The 16,183-nt window shown below is 41.1% G+C and overlaps 2 protein-coding genes across 17 annotated transcripts in view; one reads left to right on the forward strand and one right to left on the reverse strand.

The window, feature by feature from the left end:
• The window catches only part of ANK3 (ankyrin 3), a 755,525-nt gene that overhangs the window by 190,622 nt on the left and 548,720 nt on the right, over window positions 1-16,183 (reverse strand). For all 16 annotated transcript variants that reach the window (XM_060406459.1, XM_060406456.1, XM_060406452.1 and 13 more), the window contains one exon: window positions 11,950-12,048. In XM_060406459.1, the coding sequence (XP_060262442.1) occupies window positions 11,950-12,048 (99 nt within the window). The remainder of the gene's footprint in view (window positions 1-11,949; window positions 12,049-16,183) is intronic.
• Window positions 13,959-14,267, forward strand: LOC101120721 (small ribosomal subunit protein eS27-like). Its single transcript, XM_004021388.6, has one exon. The coding sequence runs from the start codon at window positions 13,992-13,994 to the stop codon at window positions 14,244-14,246; it is 255 nt and encodes an 84-aa protein (XP_004021437.2). The 5' UTR covers window positions 13,959-13,991; the 3' UTR covers window positions 14,247-14,267.

Genomic DNA, 16,183 nt, shown 5'->3' on the forward strand with positions numbered 1-16,183 from the left:
GCAGGGTGACAATATGCAGCCTTGATGTACTCCTTTTCCTATTTGGAACCAGTCTGTTGATCCATGTCCAGTTCTAACTGTTGCTTCCTGCCTGCATATAGGTTTCTCAAGAGGCAGGTCAGGTGGGTGGTATTCCCAACTCTTTCAGAATTTTCCACAGTTTATTGTAATCCACACAGTCAAAGGCTTTGGCATAGTCAATAAAGCAGAAGTAGTTGTTTTTCTGGAACTCTCTTGCTTTTTTGATGATCCAGCAGATGTTGGCAATTTGATCTCTGGTTCCTCTTCCTTTTCTAAAACCAGCTTGAACATCTGGAAGTTCACAGTTCACGTACTGCTGAAGCCTAGCTTGGGAGAATTTTGAGCATTACTTTACTAACGTGTGAGATGAGTGCAATTGTGTGGTAGTTTGAGAATTCTTTGGCATTGTCTTTCCTTGGGATTGGAATGAAAACTGACCTTTTCCAGTCCTGTGGCCATCGCTGAGTTTTCCAAATTTGCTGGAAAATTTATACCCTAGAAGTGCTATTAAATACCTTATTGTTCCAGAAAAAAATAAAATCCTCAATAGATAAGTGACTCATAAACTGGAATTATACTGAAGAACATGACTCAGTCTTCTTAGCATTAAGAATAAGAAGGTAAGACCATAAACAGAAGGAAATAATGCCATTTGCAGCAGCATGGATAGAACTAGAGATTATCATACAAGTGAAGTCAGTCAGAAAGGGAAAGACTAATACCATATGATATCTCTTGGCACCCCCACGGACTCTTGGAGACCCCATAGACTATACAGTCCATGGAATTCTCCAGGCCAGAATACTGCAGGTAGCCATTCCCTTCTCCAGGGGATCCTTCCAACCCAGGGACTGAACCCAGGTCTTGTGCATTGCAGGCAGATTCTTTACCAGCTGAGCCACAGGGGAAGCCCAAGAATACAGGAGTGGATAGCCTATCCCTTCTCCAGCGGATCTTCCTGACCCAGGAATTGAACCAGGGTCTCCTGTATTGCAGGCGGATTCTTGATCAACTGAGCTATCAGGGAAGCCAAAGAGATTATCGTACAAGTGAAGTAAGTCAAAAAGAGAAAGACAAATGCCATATGATATCACTTATATGCAGAATCTAAAATACGATACAAAGGAACTAATCCACTAGATAGAAACAGACTCACCGACATGGAGTGTTAACAGATTTGTGGTTGCCAGGGGGGAGGTGAGGTGAATGGAAGGATGGAGTTTGGGGTAAGCAGATGCAAACTATTAGATATAGACTGAATAAACAACAAGGTCCTTCTGTATAGCACAGGGAACTATATTCAATATCCTGTGATAAATAATAACAGAAAACAATATGAAAAAGTATATGTATATCTGAATCACTGCTGTACAACAGAAATTAACCCATTGTAAATTTTCTATACTTCAGTAAAAAAAGAATTAGAAAGTAAGAGAAATATGAGAATATTTGCTCTAATTAAGGTCCTCCCTCATTTTTCTACTTCAGGACATTATAAGCTTTAACATAAGAGATATTGTGGATATTTTGTTTTGTAATGTAGCAGTGTACTGGTTAACATAGCAGGGAACTCTTTTCCTTAAAATTAGAGCAATGGTTTTTCCAATATAATATAAGGATTCTTATCCACTCCCAACACCTAGAAATTTACAATTAATGCACAGTGTCACTTTGAATGGTCCTGGACCAAAAAGCAGTCCCTCAACCAAATACAACAGGATATATTTTTGACCTCCAACTGAAAAATGCTTGACAAAGGCAGTTCTTGGGGCTCAAGGGAGGCTGCCTCAAGATAGGCAATATATGCAGCTGGACAGGAGAGAAGGAGCAAGGATGTGGAGTTGCCATAGTAACATTATGGGAGGGAAATGAAATTGCATGGGGTGAGTGATTTTTTTTTTCAATTCCCCTGATTTCTAAAGCACTAACATAATGAACAAGTATTCCCTGGGGAAGAATTCTGAACCAATGCAAACTGGCGAGTCTAGATCTCATATTTCATTTTCAGTGGCAGCGATCTTATTAGTGAGGTAGGGAACAGCACTTCACTGGCTAGACAAAAGGCTCTCTAGTGTTAGACAAAGAGCAAAAGCTTGCACACTCCAAGGTCAAAAAGATTTGCTTTCAGGTCTAGCTTTTCTGAAAAGCACAGAGTGGGACATTAAAGCAGCACACTTAGGAATACTGAACCCAGAAAATGTCCTTAACAAGTTGAACTTGCTCAAAGATAATACCGAAATGACACAAATTCATGACTCGGGAAATACTTTCAGAAAAAGACACATTTATTTTGATTAGTATCCTCTAGGTTCCTTTCTATTCTTCCTTTTAAGCAAAAAACACACCCAAGAGAAGGAAAGGATATCAAGCAGAAAACTCTGGATATATACTTTCTTCTTTGTCATGGATATAAAATGGGATATGATATTTAACTGAAGATTAAAAACAATGAAAGAAAAAGCAGGTAGTACCCAGGAGAGGAGAGTTATAATGATAGCCAGAGAGAAATTAAAAGGCACTGGTTACAGTCTAACAGTCAAACTATTCTCATACACGTATTTTTCTCTAAAAATTCTGACTATCCTCATTTTGTGCATGTTAGAGAATGGTAGATTTGGTCTGAGAGGAAGTGAAATAACATTTTTTGAGACTGCTCTATTGTCACAGGCATTTTATATTTGTGATCTTACTGAATTTTTACAACAACACAAGAGAAAGGCATCAGAATTTGCATTTATAGATAAGAAAGTGCTGCTCCAAGGATTAATGTGCCTACCCAAGATCACATGCAAGTCACTGGTTCACGTTAGGACTTAGACTCAGTTAGACTCACATTAGAACTTAGTTCCTGCATCAGAGGGAATGGATCTCCTCCACTGCAGCAAGCAATCGCCTTTTAACATCAAGAATTCATTTCTGCCATTTATATACAGGAGAGAGAAATATATCTTTCTAGTGCCCTTCCTTGCTGTCCTGCCATACATTCTATGTTTAAAATCAAACTAAAATGAGGTAGAATTCCTTGTTGTTCTTTCCGCTCAGAAAACTGGAGCTTTCTTTCTGAGCCCTTATAATATTTGTTGTGTATTTTTCCACTCTCTTCTGTGTGAGCTTTTTTTGTCTCTTCTTTCTTATCTTCTTTTGGGTTAACTGAGTATAACTTAGTTTTCCAGTGACTGATTCACTATATATATCATTGACGATGTCCTCCTCTGGCTTTTTAACTAAACTCTTTCTTTTCTTTCCTGTTTTTAAAAGCGGTGTTCCCAGAGATTAAAATAAATATCCTTAAATTATCACAGCCTAAATAATATGATTAACTATATTATATAGTAATAGTATTTATGTTATTATGTATTGTTATATAATTTCATGTATGAGAATTCTACAATATTATAATTTCATTTATATTAGTAGCTTCATATTTTGTGCTATAAATATATATTTAACTTAAATGCATTATAAATCTTATAACAAATTGATATTTTATTTAAATAATCAATTTTTTTTAATTTTAAGAAAATAAAAATAGTTTTTATCTGATTATTACTTCTAACTCTTCTCTACTTTAGACCCACATTTCCTTCTAGTTTCGTTTATCTTACGTCAGAATTAAGAACGTCCTTTGATACTTCTTTTAGTACGGGTTTGATGGTAACAAGTTATCTCAGCTTTTGCTTATCTGATACTGTCTTTATTTTACTTTTATTATGGAAATATACTTTTACTGGCTATAAATTCTAGATTAGCAAATACTTTTCAGTCAGCACCTTAAAGATGTTCTGTTGTCTTCTGATCTCCAGAGTTTCTGATAAGAAGTCAGGTAACATTTCTTCAATAGACACTATTTTATGACTATGAAATATTTAATAGTTTAAAATTTATTCTTAAGGCAATCACACTTCTGGAAATATAATGGAAAGCAAAACTCAATACCAATACTTATTTTTCCCTCATATTTAACCTGATAAATATAACCAGCTGCATTTCTGGGTAAGAAAAAATGTGCTAGTCGCTCAGTTGTGCCTGACTCTTTGCAACCCCATAGACTGTAGCCCACCAGGCTCTTCTGTTCATGGAATTCTCCAGGCAAGAAAACTGGAGTAGGCTGCCATTCCCTTCTCCAGGGAATCTTCCCAACTCAGAGAGTGAACCTAGGTCCTCTTGTATTGCGGGCAGATTCTTTACTGTCTGAGCCACCAGGGAAACCTGCATTTCTGGGAAAGGACAGGCTAAAATTACAGGACATCTAAGTGTCTCCTGACATCTTTCCAGACTAGCAAGAATTTAACAACCGACAGATTTGGGATATTCTGAAAACCTTTTATCTACCTGCACACAAATATCTCTTTATTCTTATAAATCAGTTGGATGCCATTAACTTCAGGGAGCAAAATTATATCAACACAAAGTCAAAGTCGCTCAGTCGTGTCCGACTCTTTGCGACCCCACGTACTATACAGTCCATGGAATTCTCCAGGCCAGAATACTGGAGTGGGTAGCCTTTCCCTTCTCCAGGGGATCTTCCCAACCGAGGAATCAAACCCGTCTCCCACACTGCAGGTGGATTCTTTACCAGTTGAGCCACAGGGGAAGCCCAATATCCCCATTATCACAGAGCCAGTATAAAATCAAGTAAGACATTTTGGCAAATGTAACATTAGGAAGTGCATCTAATATATTCAAATACTTATTAAACATCTAGTATGTGCCAGGAAGTACTAAGTGCTATAGATATTAAGATGAATGTGTGTTTCCGAGTGTCAAGGTGTAGCTTTGGATGTAATACTGTAGTAGTGGGATTATATGGAGAGGCAGGCAGTGGTGCCTTGCTAGAAAGGTTGGAAGCTGGAGGAGGAATGAGGAGAGCTGCAGTCTGGGAACCGCAGCATTGTTATTACTGACTCTACCTGGAACTCCTGAATCTTCTCTGGAGCACTACACACAGGCACAGTTGCCTTTGTTACTGGATTGAGAGGAGTCAGTGAAAGGAGATGGAGGACTCAGAAGTTGCCACAAAGTTTTAAACCGGTTCTAACTTAGAATCTAATTTAGATTGGTTTGAACTTAGAAGTTGCCAAATTCGTTTTAAACTGGTTCTAACTTAGGGTCCATATTGAGCCTCTGATTTGGCTGTGAACTGATGCGAAGAAAAATAAAAATGACAGCAGACCCTCCACTGCAAAGCCTCTTCCTTTAGAGAGGATGCAAATACCCGTGCTAGCCTTGCAGAGAGCAAAAATCACATGGGAAGAGCAGCTACTGTCAGTGGTCATTCTCAGCAATGCATTTCTATAAAGAAACAAATCAGGATGCTATATATAGATCAGATGGAAGCATTTGCCTTGATATCTGTACACGTCGCGGCACATTCGCCACCACTATCACCTCTTAAATTATGTTGTCATTGTTACGGAGAGACTATTAAAGCTCTTCCGTCATAGCAACTTTCGGTGTGCACGATACAGTATTGCTAACTGTAGCCACCATGCTGTACCCTAGATACTTGAGCTTATTCATCTTATAACTGATAGTCTGTACTATCTAACCAACATCACCGCATTTCCCCTACCTCTCAGCCCCTGGCAACCACCATTCCATTCTCTGTTCCATTCCATTCCAAAATTCAATGTTTTCAGATTCCACATCTAAAATACCCCACAGAGTAGCAATCTAAGTTATTAAGTCATCAGTGATTCTCTTTTTCTGGACTCTCATGACAGGTAGATTCTTTTCACTTAATCCTTAAGTCACTTAAGTCCTGTACGTTTTCTACATTCCTTTTTATTTTTTCTTTTGTTCGTTTGATTGGATAGCTTCAAACTGGATAGATCAATTTCTTCAACTTGGTCCAGTCTACTGTTGAAGCTGTCTACTGAATTCTTCAGTTCAATTACCATATTAAAAAAATTTTTTTTAATTGAAGGATAATTGCTTTATAATGTTGCATTGGTTTCTGCTGTACAACATAATCAGTCATAAATACATATATATCTCCTCCCTCTAGCACCTCTGTCCCCTCTCCCACCCTACCTCTCTAGGTCATCACAGTCATTGTTATTTTTAGCTCCAAATTTTTTTGGTTGTCTTCTTATGTTTGCCATCTCTGTACTGAACTTCTTGAATAGTCTGTATTTTTTTTCCTGATTTTGTTAAACTGCTTACCTGTGTTTTTTGTAGACCTCTGAGTATCTTTAGAACACTTATTTTGAATCCTTCGGCCAGCAAAGTTAGTGAAAGTTTACTGTGTTCCTTTGGTGACGTCATGTTACCCTCGATCCCTTCCTGATCCTTGTAGCCTTGCATAGACGTTGTACATTTACAGAAGCAGTCATCTCTTTCAGACTTTATGGGTTGACTTTGGTATGGAAAGACTTTCTTCTATGGTGGGAGCACGCTGGAAGATTCTCTAACCTTGCATCTAGTGGTGCAGGCTCTCAGATACAGGATTGGGGGCTGATGTCTCATCTGTTCAGGCTGCTTGGGGGCACAGCATTGACCACAGTGACTGTAAGGGCTAGTGGAGCCCTCAGTGCATCTCAGGTCCAGTGGCTCAGGACCTGGCAGGCAGTGGTGGGGGCTGAAGCTGGTGGTATATACAAACTCAGTTGCAGGGGCCAGTTGCAGGTGCCTATGGAGTCGCAAATGCTCATTTCAGACTTACACAGACAGGTAGGGGCAAGGGCCAGCTGCCAAGGGTCTGGGCCAACTGCAGGTACACTGGCAGCTGTGGGGTCCCTTGGCTGTCAGCATTCCTTACTGTGGCTGCAAGGTCTCACCATGCGTGCACTGCCGTGGAGGCTGGTATTGGCCACCAAGCTGGAGGCGTGCAGGTGCCCAGCTGGAGGAGTTCCTTGCAGATGAGCCTGGTGGAGCAGGTCAGCGACAGGAGACAGTGCTAGGCCTGGGCCACAGGAGCTGTGGAGGCCCTGGTGGGTACTATGGTTGCAGAGTCTCCCCAGGAGCATGTGTGGCAGCGGAGGCTGGTCATGAGCGTCTGGTTGGGAGCGTGCACATGCTGAGTGATGGAGGCCGGTGACTAGAAATAGAGCCAGGTTCAGGCCCTCAGGCAGTTGTGAGGGCCTTGGTTGTTGGCTTGCCATTCTATATTGAAGGATCTTGCCACAGGTACAGTACAGCAGTAGAAGCCTGTGATGAGGGTCTGGCCGGCAGTGCGCAAGTGCACAGCTGGAGGAGCCAGCCCCCCGCACATGCACAGAAGTGGGGGTCACCCACAGGGCTCTAGGCTGGTGTCGTGTACTTGGGTGGCCACAGAGGTCTGGGCTGGCTGCTGGTGTGGATCCTGAGCCCCAGCAAGGCAGTGGGAGGTGAGGAGCAGGGAGGGGCTCAGACGGCTGGTGTCCGCGAATGAGAATATCCACGGGACAAAAACCAGTGACATTTACAGGGGGTCTGGGTCGGCTGTGCTGGCTGTTGGCTGCTTCGGGGGGAAAGGTGCTGGGGCCTGAGAGTAGGTCACAGGGAGCCTGTCATCCCCGTCATGTGGCTGGCGCTGGCAGCCCCTGCTGTTTCCTTGCTCCACCCCATCTCTGTTCATCTCAGCTTTGCCAGCCTCGGGTTGGGTGAGACCCAAGTGGGTCCTTTGCTCAGCTTCCCGAAAGGCTGGGGAGGCTGGCTGCTCACCCCGTTCTCCTTTTCTTGGTGAGGAAAACTTCCTACTTGGGGAGGCTCACCCTTGGCCCTGAGTAGCACTGGCCTGGGGGATCAGATGCTGCAAGCAACCTTTTTGTGTTATTTTCCGGGGTTTTGTTCCACTGTGCTGCTGAAGTTTCTTCTTATACATAAAAAAAGTATTTATTTATTTGGCTGTGTCAGGTCTTAGCTGCAGTACGCGGGATCTTTGATCTTCACTGTGGCATGTGAAATCTAGTTCTCCAACCAGGGATCAAACCTGGGGCCCCTGCATTTGAAAGCGTGGAGTCTTAGCCACTGGACCACCAAGGAGGTCCTTGCTGCAGTTTCTCAGTTGGACTCCCAAGCGCGCCCTGAGCTCTTTTTGATAGTGTATCATTGTCTAACTGTTGATCTTTGTGGGTGGTGGGGGCTGGGGTCTCATACTTCACCATCTTGGTTACATCACTCCAACATATATCACCACCCCGACTTTCACTGCAGCGAATTATTCTTAAAGTTACAACATCCAGTGCCCCAGCAGTGGGGAAAGCCTGTGAAATCATCGGAACAACTCACCATCTGTACTGAGATGGAAACTAAGACTCAGGAGGTTGAGCTTTCCTAGGGTCGTGATTTCACTTGCTAGCCACACTTAAGACCAGAGATCAGGCGCCAGGGTAGAAAAAAATTCACTCTCAGCCTGCTTTTCCAGCTGGTCAGGTCTTGCTCAGATCTCAACCTAAATCACTCTGACTACAATTCAAGTTTACTTCCCTGATTGAAACGGCAGTAAGAGGCTGCTTTTGAACCAAATCCTTTAGATTAGCAACACATGCACGGAACACAGCAAGCCAATGAGGAGGTCCCTTGGAGTGTGCAGAGTGAACTCTCTAAATCTAGGGTGTTGGTGTGTAGCAGGTCAGACTGTTGATGCAACAAGGTAGCTACTCAAGTAGGAAGTACTTGGCAGGAAGGAGATGGGTAGATAACAATATTTATTTTCTAAAGGGCTACTGGATTGAATCATTAAGACTTGTATTTACAAACAAAAATTGCTTTCCGTCTTCAGGCTTGTCCCTCGGGCCTTCTGAATTTTATGGCTCCCTCCTTTTCACCCACACACTGAGTAACTACTCACTCATTTCAGCAAGAGAGAAGGGAAGCTTTGATGAGGAGAGCACAAAATAGTTGACATATTTGAGGTATGTACTATGTTTTCTTCCACACAGTCTCCCAGGAATTCAGTTTGTTCTCAAGTGATACCACCCGTCCATCCCAAGCAGGACAACAATACAAGAATGACTATTCTGTTTCTCTAAGTTTTCTTCACATCCACCCAGCACTCACATAACACAGGAGGAAAGCAACTCCACGTTGAAACTGAGTGACTGGTAAAAAGGACTCTACATTTTGTTTAAAATAAGACAGGCTTTCAGAACAAGGAGGCAAAATGGCATAGCAACTAAGTGTATATTGAATTCGCCTATGTCCCGTATTCTGTACGTCTGATGCTTTTGTCCAGACGTGTTTGTATGTTTCATTCTAGCCTCCCCTGTGACACCACGTGCCCCTTTAATATGGGACCTGGATTCCCTACATACCCTGTCCTCTTCCCGTTGTACCAAATAGAACAAGTAAGTGTTTGATAAATGATGCAAAATTACTGACAAGCAATTTTGCTGTTCTGGTGACTGATGACTGTATCAAGAGAGGGAGAAATATGGTCATTTCTAATCCACACACTTCATTAAAATCCAGCTGGATAGCCAAGTATAGCTATACAAGTTTCTCCCTTCTGCTCAGCTCCAGTATCCCTCTTCACTCTTCACAAAAATTTCTGTATTCACAAATGACCCTCTACCTCTACAGGTAACCAAGAGGCATTAAGCGATGATTATCTACGGCTCCTGTACTCAGCAGAACACCCCTGCCATTTAAAGCAACAGGTCTAGCCGACTGCTGATGGCTTCTTAGCAAATAATGCCAGGTCAATGCAATAAGACCTCTCTTCAATTTACTTCCCCAGTCAGACAGTCTTGTAGAGGGTAAACCCTCATCTTCCTTCATTCCCCTCTCCAGAAAGCTTGTTTCTTTTATGCTACATACAAAGCATAAAGCTTTCAGGTTCAATAGTTACTAAGACAAAGAAGTCTGGTCTCCTGTCAAATACCCAGGGCTGGGCTATCTTCAAGTCAGAGTATACAACAGACAAATGATCAATCAGCCTCATGAGGACAGGGGAGGGGGCTTGTGGGCTTTCTCCATGACTTAGCCATGTCTGGCCCACAGTAGGCATTCAATAATCATTAATTGCTTGAGTGAATACGTGCAGTGAAAGATAAAGTACTGAACCAAGAAACTACAGGAACCAAGTCAGGGTTACTGGACCAGTTTTAGAAATATCAGGATTCTTGGAAAGAGGAACCACAGGATTGCAGGAGATACAATTACAAGACAGGGATAACTCTCCAAAACCCTTAGAGAGGAGGATATTTATAAGAGCACATTTTGCTCTTAAATGAAATGTTGAAAAAGAAAATCCCTGGTCAGAAGTTTAACGTTAACTGGAGCTCTGAATTACACAGGCACATCTCATTTTACTGTGCATTGCTTTATTGCTCTTTGCAGATACTGCATTTCTCTCTCTCTCTCTCTCTTTTTTTTTAAGTTGAAGGTTAGTGGCTACCCTCATCAGGCAAGGCCATTTTCCAACCATATTTCCTCAGTTTGTGTCTCTGTGTCACATTTTTGGGCTTCTTGCAACATTCAAACTTTCTTCTGATTATATTTGTTATGATGATCTCTGGTCAGTGATTTTTATGTTACTATTGCAAAAAGATTATAACTTGCTAAAAGCTCCAATACTAGTTAGGAAATTTTTTTTTTTAGCAATTAAGTACTTTTTAATTTAAAGTATATACATTCTTAAGGACATAATGCTTTTACACAATAGACTATAATATGGTATAAACATCACTTTTATATACATCAGGAAGCCAAAAAATTTCTGTGCCTCGCCTTCTGGCAATACTGCTTCATCGCAGCGGTCTGGAACCAAAGCTGCAATGTCTCTGAGGTGTCCATCTACTAGTAATGGCTGGGATTTATTTCTGGTCTACTTTATGCCAATACAGTTTACAAACATTAGCCTGATCACTGCAACAAGCCTTCAAGGAAACCATTAACGTTTTTTTCAGATACAGACATTGGATGCAGAAGGTTACATCGCCTTGTCAAACTAAGTCAACCAGCTAAGCTCACTTTCTGGGATTCCAACTTGATTTTAAGTCTCACTTCTTTCTCCTCCCCACACAGTGCATCACACCAAACAATTAACCTGTCAAAACACCTGCCTAGATTGACCTGTGTTGAAAAAATTTGTTAAACTGTGGTTTAAAAAACCACAATATAAAACTGACTCCCCTAACCACTTTTAAATGCATAGGTAAGTAGTGTTACCGATATGCATGTTGTATAACATCTCTAAACCTTTATCTTACAACACTGACACTCAGCACCTCCCCACTTCCCTGTCCCTAAGCCCCCAGCAAGCGCCATTCTATTTCTGTTTCTGTGTGTTTACCATTGGTACCTCCTTAAGTGGGACCATACAGTATTTGTACGTTTGTGACTGGCTTCTGTCACTTAGCATAATGTTCTCAAGGCTCATTCATACTGGGGAATGTGACAGGATTTCCTTATAAGGCTGAATAACATTCCCCTGTATGTACCTAGCGCATTTTCTATCTATGGATATTGGGTTGCTTCCACCTCTTGACTATTACATGGCTTCAAGATACTTCTTTCAATTGTTTGGGGGTGTATACACCCAAGTAGATGGCTGGATCATATGCTAGCTCTATTTTTAGTTTTTGGAGGAACCTCCACACTGTTTTCCATAGTGGCTGCACCATTTTACATTCCTACCAGCAGTGTGCGAAGGGAGACAGATCTGGTTTTAAATAAAATGTCAGTTTTAGTATCAAGCTGGCCCAATAGCTCTGTCTGCAGTATCAAGTAGCGATGAAATACTTACAAATTTAACTCAACAAAAACTCTGGACCTAGGCATTAGTTTCTATAATTAAATCCCAGTACTATTTAAATGTATATTAAAGCTTTATAAATGGGGATCGTTATCCCATTATAAGAAGAATCAGCTTAGCAGTCATTTTCTAAGAGCCTACAACAAAGGAGAGAACAAAGCCAGGGCTGAGCCAGCAAGAAAGGTATTCGTAGAAGCAGCCTGCTTCCTGAAAACAAGCATAAGCAACTACATAAGTTGCACCCTTACCCTTGTTTTGGCGTCAATTTTAGCTCCTCGGTCAAGCAATAATTTTACCATGTTGGCATTTCCTCTTTTTGATGCAACATGTAGAGGAGTGATGTCATTCTGTGGAAGAACAGAAACAGAAAGTACAGTGTTATTATTTTGAGTTCAAGCAAAATATTGCTTCCCAGCCGTCTCCAACATCTCACATTTCTCTTATGTTTTTTTTTTTTAAATATTCATTGTGAACAGAATGCTTCCCAACATCTTTATCTGATGGTAATTTTACTCAGAATGAGACCACCCCAAAGGGATGAATTTTAAGGGACACTCTCAGTGGGGGTAGGGCCCAAGTTTATTTCATTTGTTTGATGGGATGGTGATGGTTTTTGTTCTAACATCCTGTGCCTTAAAGTCAATCTGTTTTCCTATAAATGCGAATTATGCATGCTGGCTACTGAATGGTTGACTAAATGGTGGATTAGTCAGCTGAGACGCAGTGCAAGGGGTGTCTTGTTACTCAGAACCAGCTCTAGGTCATCTGAGTGCAAGCTGTCAAGGAGAGACAAGAATAACTCAAACTGGGAAATCTGTCAGTGTCCTACATGGTCACAGGGCTTCCCATGCACAATGGGCTAAAAAGTGTTCATGGGCACTTATTAGCAATTTCACAGAAAACTACTATGTTGATTAAAACAAACAAACAAAAAAACTACTTTTGAGGACAGATGTATCGTCAGGACAATCTGACTTTCCGATCACGATCCCCTGGGTACCACAGTTTTCCTCCATGTATCTGACAGGTTCTGTGACTGTTTCCAGACTGTCAAGGAAATATGTGTACACAGTGAAAACATTCTCCATTTTGGCTCCTTCTTCTTGATTGGCAACAATATGGGTTTAAGGTCTGCAATTCACAGAAGTCAATTACATGATAAATGAACTAGGCTCATAAGTATTTACATTCCTGTCATGTGATAGCAAATACAAAATAATAACTACCCGGTATTGATTAATTTCCTATGAATTATGCAGTTTTAAACTTTTTACTCTCTCATTGAGTTTTCATAATCCTCATAATATCACATATAATCTGAATCACAATGTCCATTCTACAGATTAGAAACAGCTAGCAAAACCAGGATCCAAATTAAAAGATGACTTAAGCTTCCCTGGAGGCTCAGATGGTAAAAAATCTGCCTGCAATGCAGGAGACTCAGGTTCAATTCATGCTTTTGAAAAAAATATTTCATAGTGAAAATTTTCAAAAAGACCAAAGTCTGAGAGAAAGCCACAGTGAGCTTAATGTACTCAACACTCTGGCTCAGTAATCATCAAACATTTGCCAATATTCCTTCTATATTCTCTACTATATTTTTCTGACTGAAGGAGTTGGAGAGTAGAAAGAAAATCTGGGCGTCATATTATTTCACCCACAAATACCATAACATAATTTAATTACCTCAAATAGATAAGGATATTTATAAACAAGTAATCACAAGTAAAATCAAACGTTTGCCAATATTATTCCTTCTATATTCTCTACTATATTTTTCTGACTGCAGGGATTGGAGAGTAGAAAGAAAATCCTGGCCATCATATTATTTCTTTTTTTTTTTTTAATAATGTCTCTGCTTTTTATTTTTTTATTTTTTTTTTCACAAGGAAAAAGTGTTTTTTATTTTTATTATTATTTTGGCATCATATTATTTCACCCACAAATACCATAACATAATTTAATTATCTCGAATAGATAAGGATATTTATAAACAAGTAAAACTTGTACTGCAATTTGTCGTTATACCTAAGTACAAATAATTCCTTCAAAACACCAAGGTCTCTTCAATGTTTAAATCATCTCAGTGGAGTTGTTCAAATAGAAGATACACATCTTGGGGCCTCCCTGGCAGTCCAGTGGTTAGGACTCTGTGCTTCCACTGCAGGAGGGTGCAGGTTGGATCCCTGTTTGGGGAACTAAGATCCTGCAAGCTGTGTGGCCAAATACTTTTTCAAAAAGTAAAAAGAAAATCCAGCTTTTCCGGCGGTGACGACCTCCTCACGAGAACATGCCTCTCGCAAAGGATCTTCTTCATCCCTCTCCAGAAGAGGAGAAGAGGAAACACAAGAAGAAGCGCCTGGTGCAGAGCCCCAGTTCCTATTTCATGGATGTAAAATGCCCAGGATGCTATAACATCACCACTGTCTTCAGCCATGCACAGACAGTAGTTCTGTGTGTTGGCTGCTCTGCTGTGCTCTGCCAGCCTACAGGAGGAAAAGCAAAGCTTACAGAAGGATGCTCTTTCAGACGGAAGCAGCACTAAAAGCGCCCTGTATCAAGATGAATGGGAAACCAGCCCAATAAACACGTTTTGGATACATTAAAAAAAAAAAAAGTAAAAGAAAATCCAAAAGAACCTTTGGATATTAGAAGAAGAGGGCTTGCGAGATGTGTGGACACAGATCAGTACAGAAAAATCAACTGTTTAAACAAAAAGAAGATCCACCAGTTGCATTAGGTCGAAATATACCTTCAGTTTCTTTGAATCTCCGCAGGTGCCCTACTCCACTTTTGATTTTCCATGCCCAGGTATTTTCTGGAAAAACTGGGTGGTTTATTGTGTAGAGTTTTCTACATTTTAGATTTGGCTGACTGACTGCATCCTTATGGAGTGTTATCACTTTTTAAAAAATTTTCTATGAACTTTCCTAGTTAAATACTTTATATTATTATACATTCTCACATCTGAACAACTCTTTATCTCATTATTCTTAGGTGCTATTGCATAAATCAGTTCCATAATAATTAGTTCATTAAATCAAAGAAGGAGAAAGAGATCTGAATAAACCAAATGTGGCTTAGTAATGTTGGTGGGGAGTGGACGGGCCTAATATTGCCCTAGACCAAGCGGTAGCACACCTTTTCTGCAAAGGGCCAGATAGCAAATGTTTCTGGCTTTGCAGGTCATACCACTTGTACTGCAATTTGTCAGCATTGCCTTTGGAGTGATAAAGCAGCCCCATGCAATAGGCATAGAGATGGGAGTGACTGTGTTCCAATAAAACTTTATTTATAAAACAGCTGGCAAGCTGGATTTGGCCTGTAGGCAGTAGTTGGTTGACCTGTGCTCTAGACTCATCAGCTTGTGGTTGAAGGTTTCAATGGTGAATAACAGGTGACAAGTGTTAGTCACTCAGTTGTGTCCGAGTCTTTGTGACCCCATGGACTGTAGCCTGCTGGCTCCTCTGTCCATGGACTTCTCCAGGCAAGAATACTGGAATGGGTAGCCATTCCCTTCTCCAGGGGCTCTTTCCAATCCAGGGATTGAATCCAGGCAAAGGAAGTAAAACTATATAGGCTGTGCCTTGCGTGTACTTTGGCACTCTTTGGTGCAGATGATTTGGGGTATGAATGAAGTTGGCAGAAAGAAACTTCCTGATGACTTTTCTGATGGTCTTACTTGTCTCTAGCAGAGACATTACTTTGCCAACAAAGGTCCATCTAGTCAAGGCTATGGTTTTTCCAGTGGTCATGTATGGATGTGAGAGTTGGACTGTGAAGAAAGCTGAGCTCTGAAGAATTGATGCTTTTGAAGTGTGGTGTTGGAGAAGACTCTTGAGAGTCCCTTGGACTGCAAGAAGATCCAACCAGTCCATTCTAAAGGAGATCGGTCCTGGGTGTTCATTGGAAGGACTGATGTTGAAGCTGAAACTCCAATACTTTGGCCACCTGATTCGAAGAGTTGACTCACTGGAAAAGACCCTGATGCTGGGAGGGATTGGGGCTAGGAGGAGAAGGGGACGACAGAAGATGAGATGGCTGGATGGCATCACCGACTCGATGGACATGAGTCTGAGTAAACTCCGGGAGTTGGTGATGGACAGGGAGGCCTGGTGTGCTGTGATTCATGGGGTTGCAAAGAGTCGGACACAACTGAGCGACTGAACTGAACTTGTCTCTGTTGTCTGAGTACAAGTATATAAATGAATCAAGCAGCGCTGTGGAGGAATTCTAGGCCTGAGACAGGAAATGGAACATCAGGTTAGGTTTATAGGAAACAGGAGAGCTTACTGAGCTCAAAGTGAGATATGACACGAAGACCTCATCACTCTCCAGCACGAGTCAGGGCTGACATGCTATTTCCCTTTAAAAATGTGTCCTTGCCTGGTGGAGAAGGACTTAATTAACCTTTATCACAAGTAGGCTAATTTTAGTGAGAGGAAGAGCTCTATTTCTAATTTTGCTCTCTTCCATATTCAT

This window comes from Ovis aries, chromosome 25 (genome assembly GCF_016772045.2).
Source record: "Ovis aries strain OAR_USU_Benz2616 breed Rambouillet chromosome 25, ARS-UI_Ramb_v3.0, whole genome shotgun sequence".
Classification (NCBI taxonomy): domain Eukaryota; kingdom Metazoa; phylum Chordata; class Mammalia; order Artiodactyla; family Bovidae; genus Ovis; species Ovis aries.

Coding starts and splice junctions, on each gene's coding strand:
- LOC101120721 (XM_004021388.6), top strand. CDS start 13,992: ATGCCTCTCGCAAAGGATCTTCTTCATCCCTCTCCAGAAGAGGAGAAG.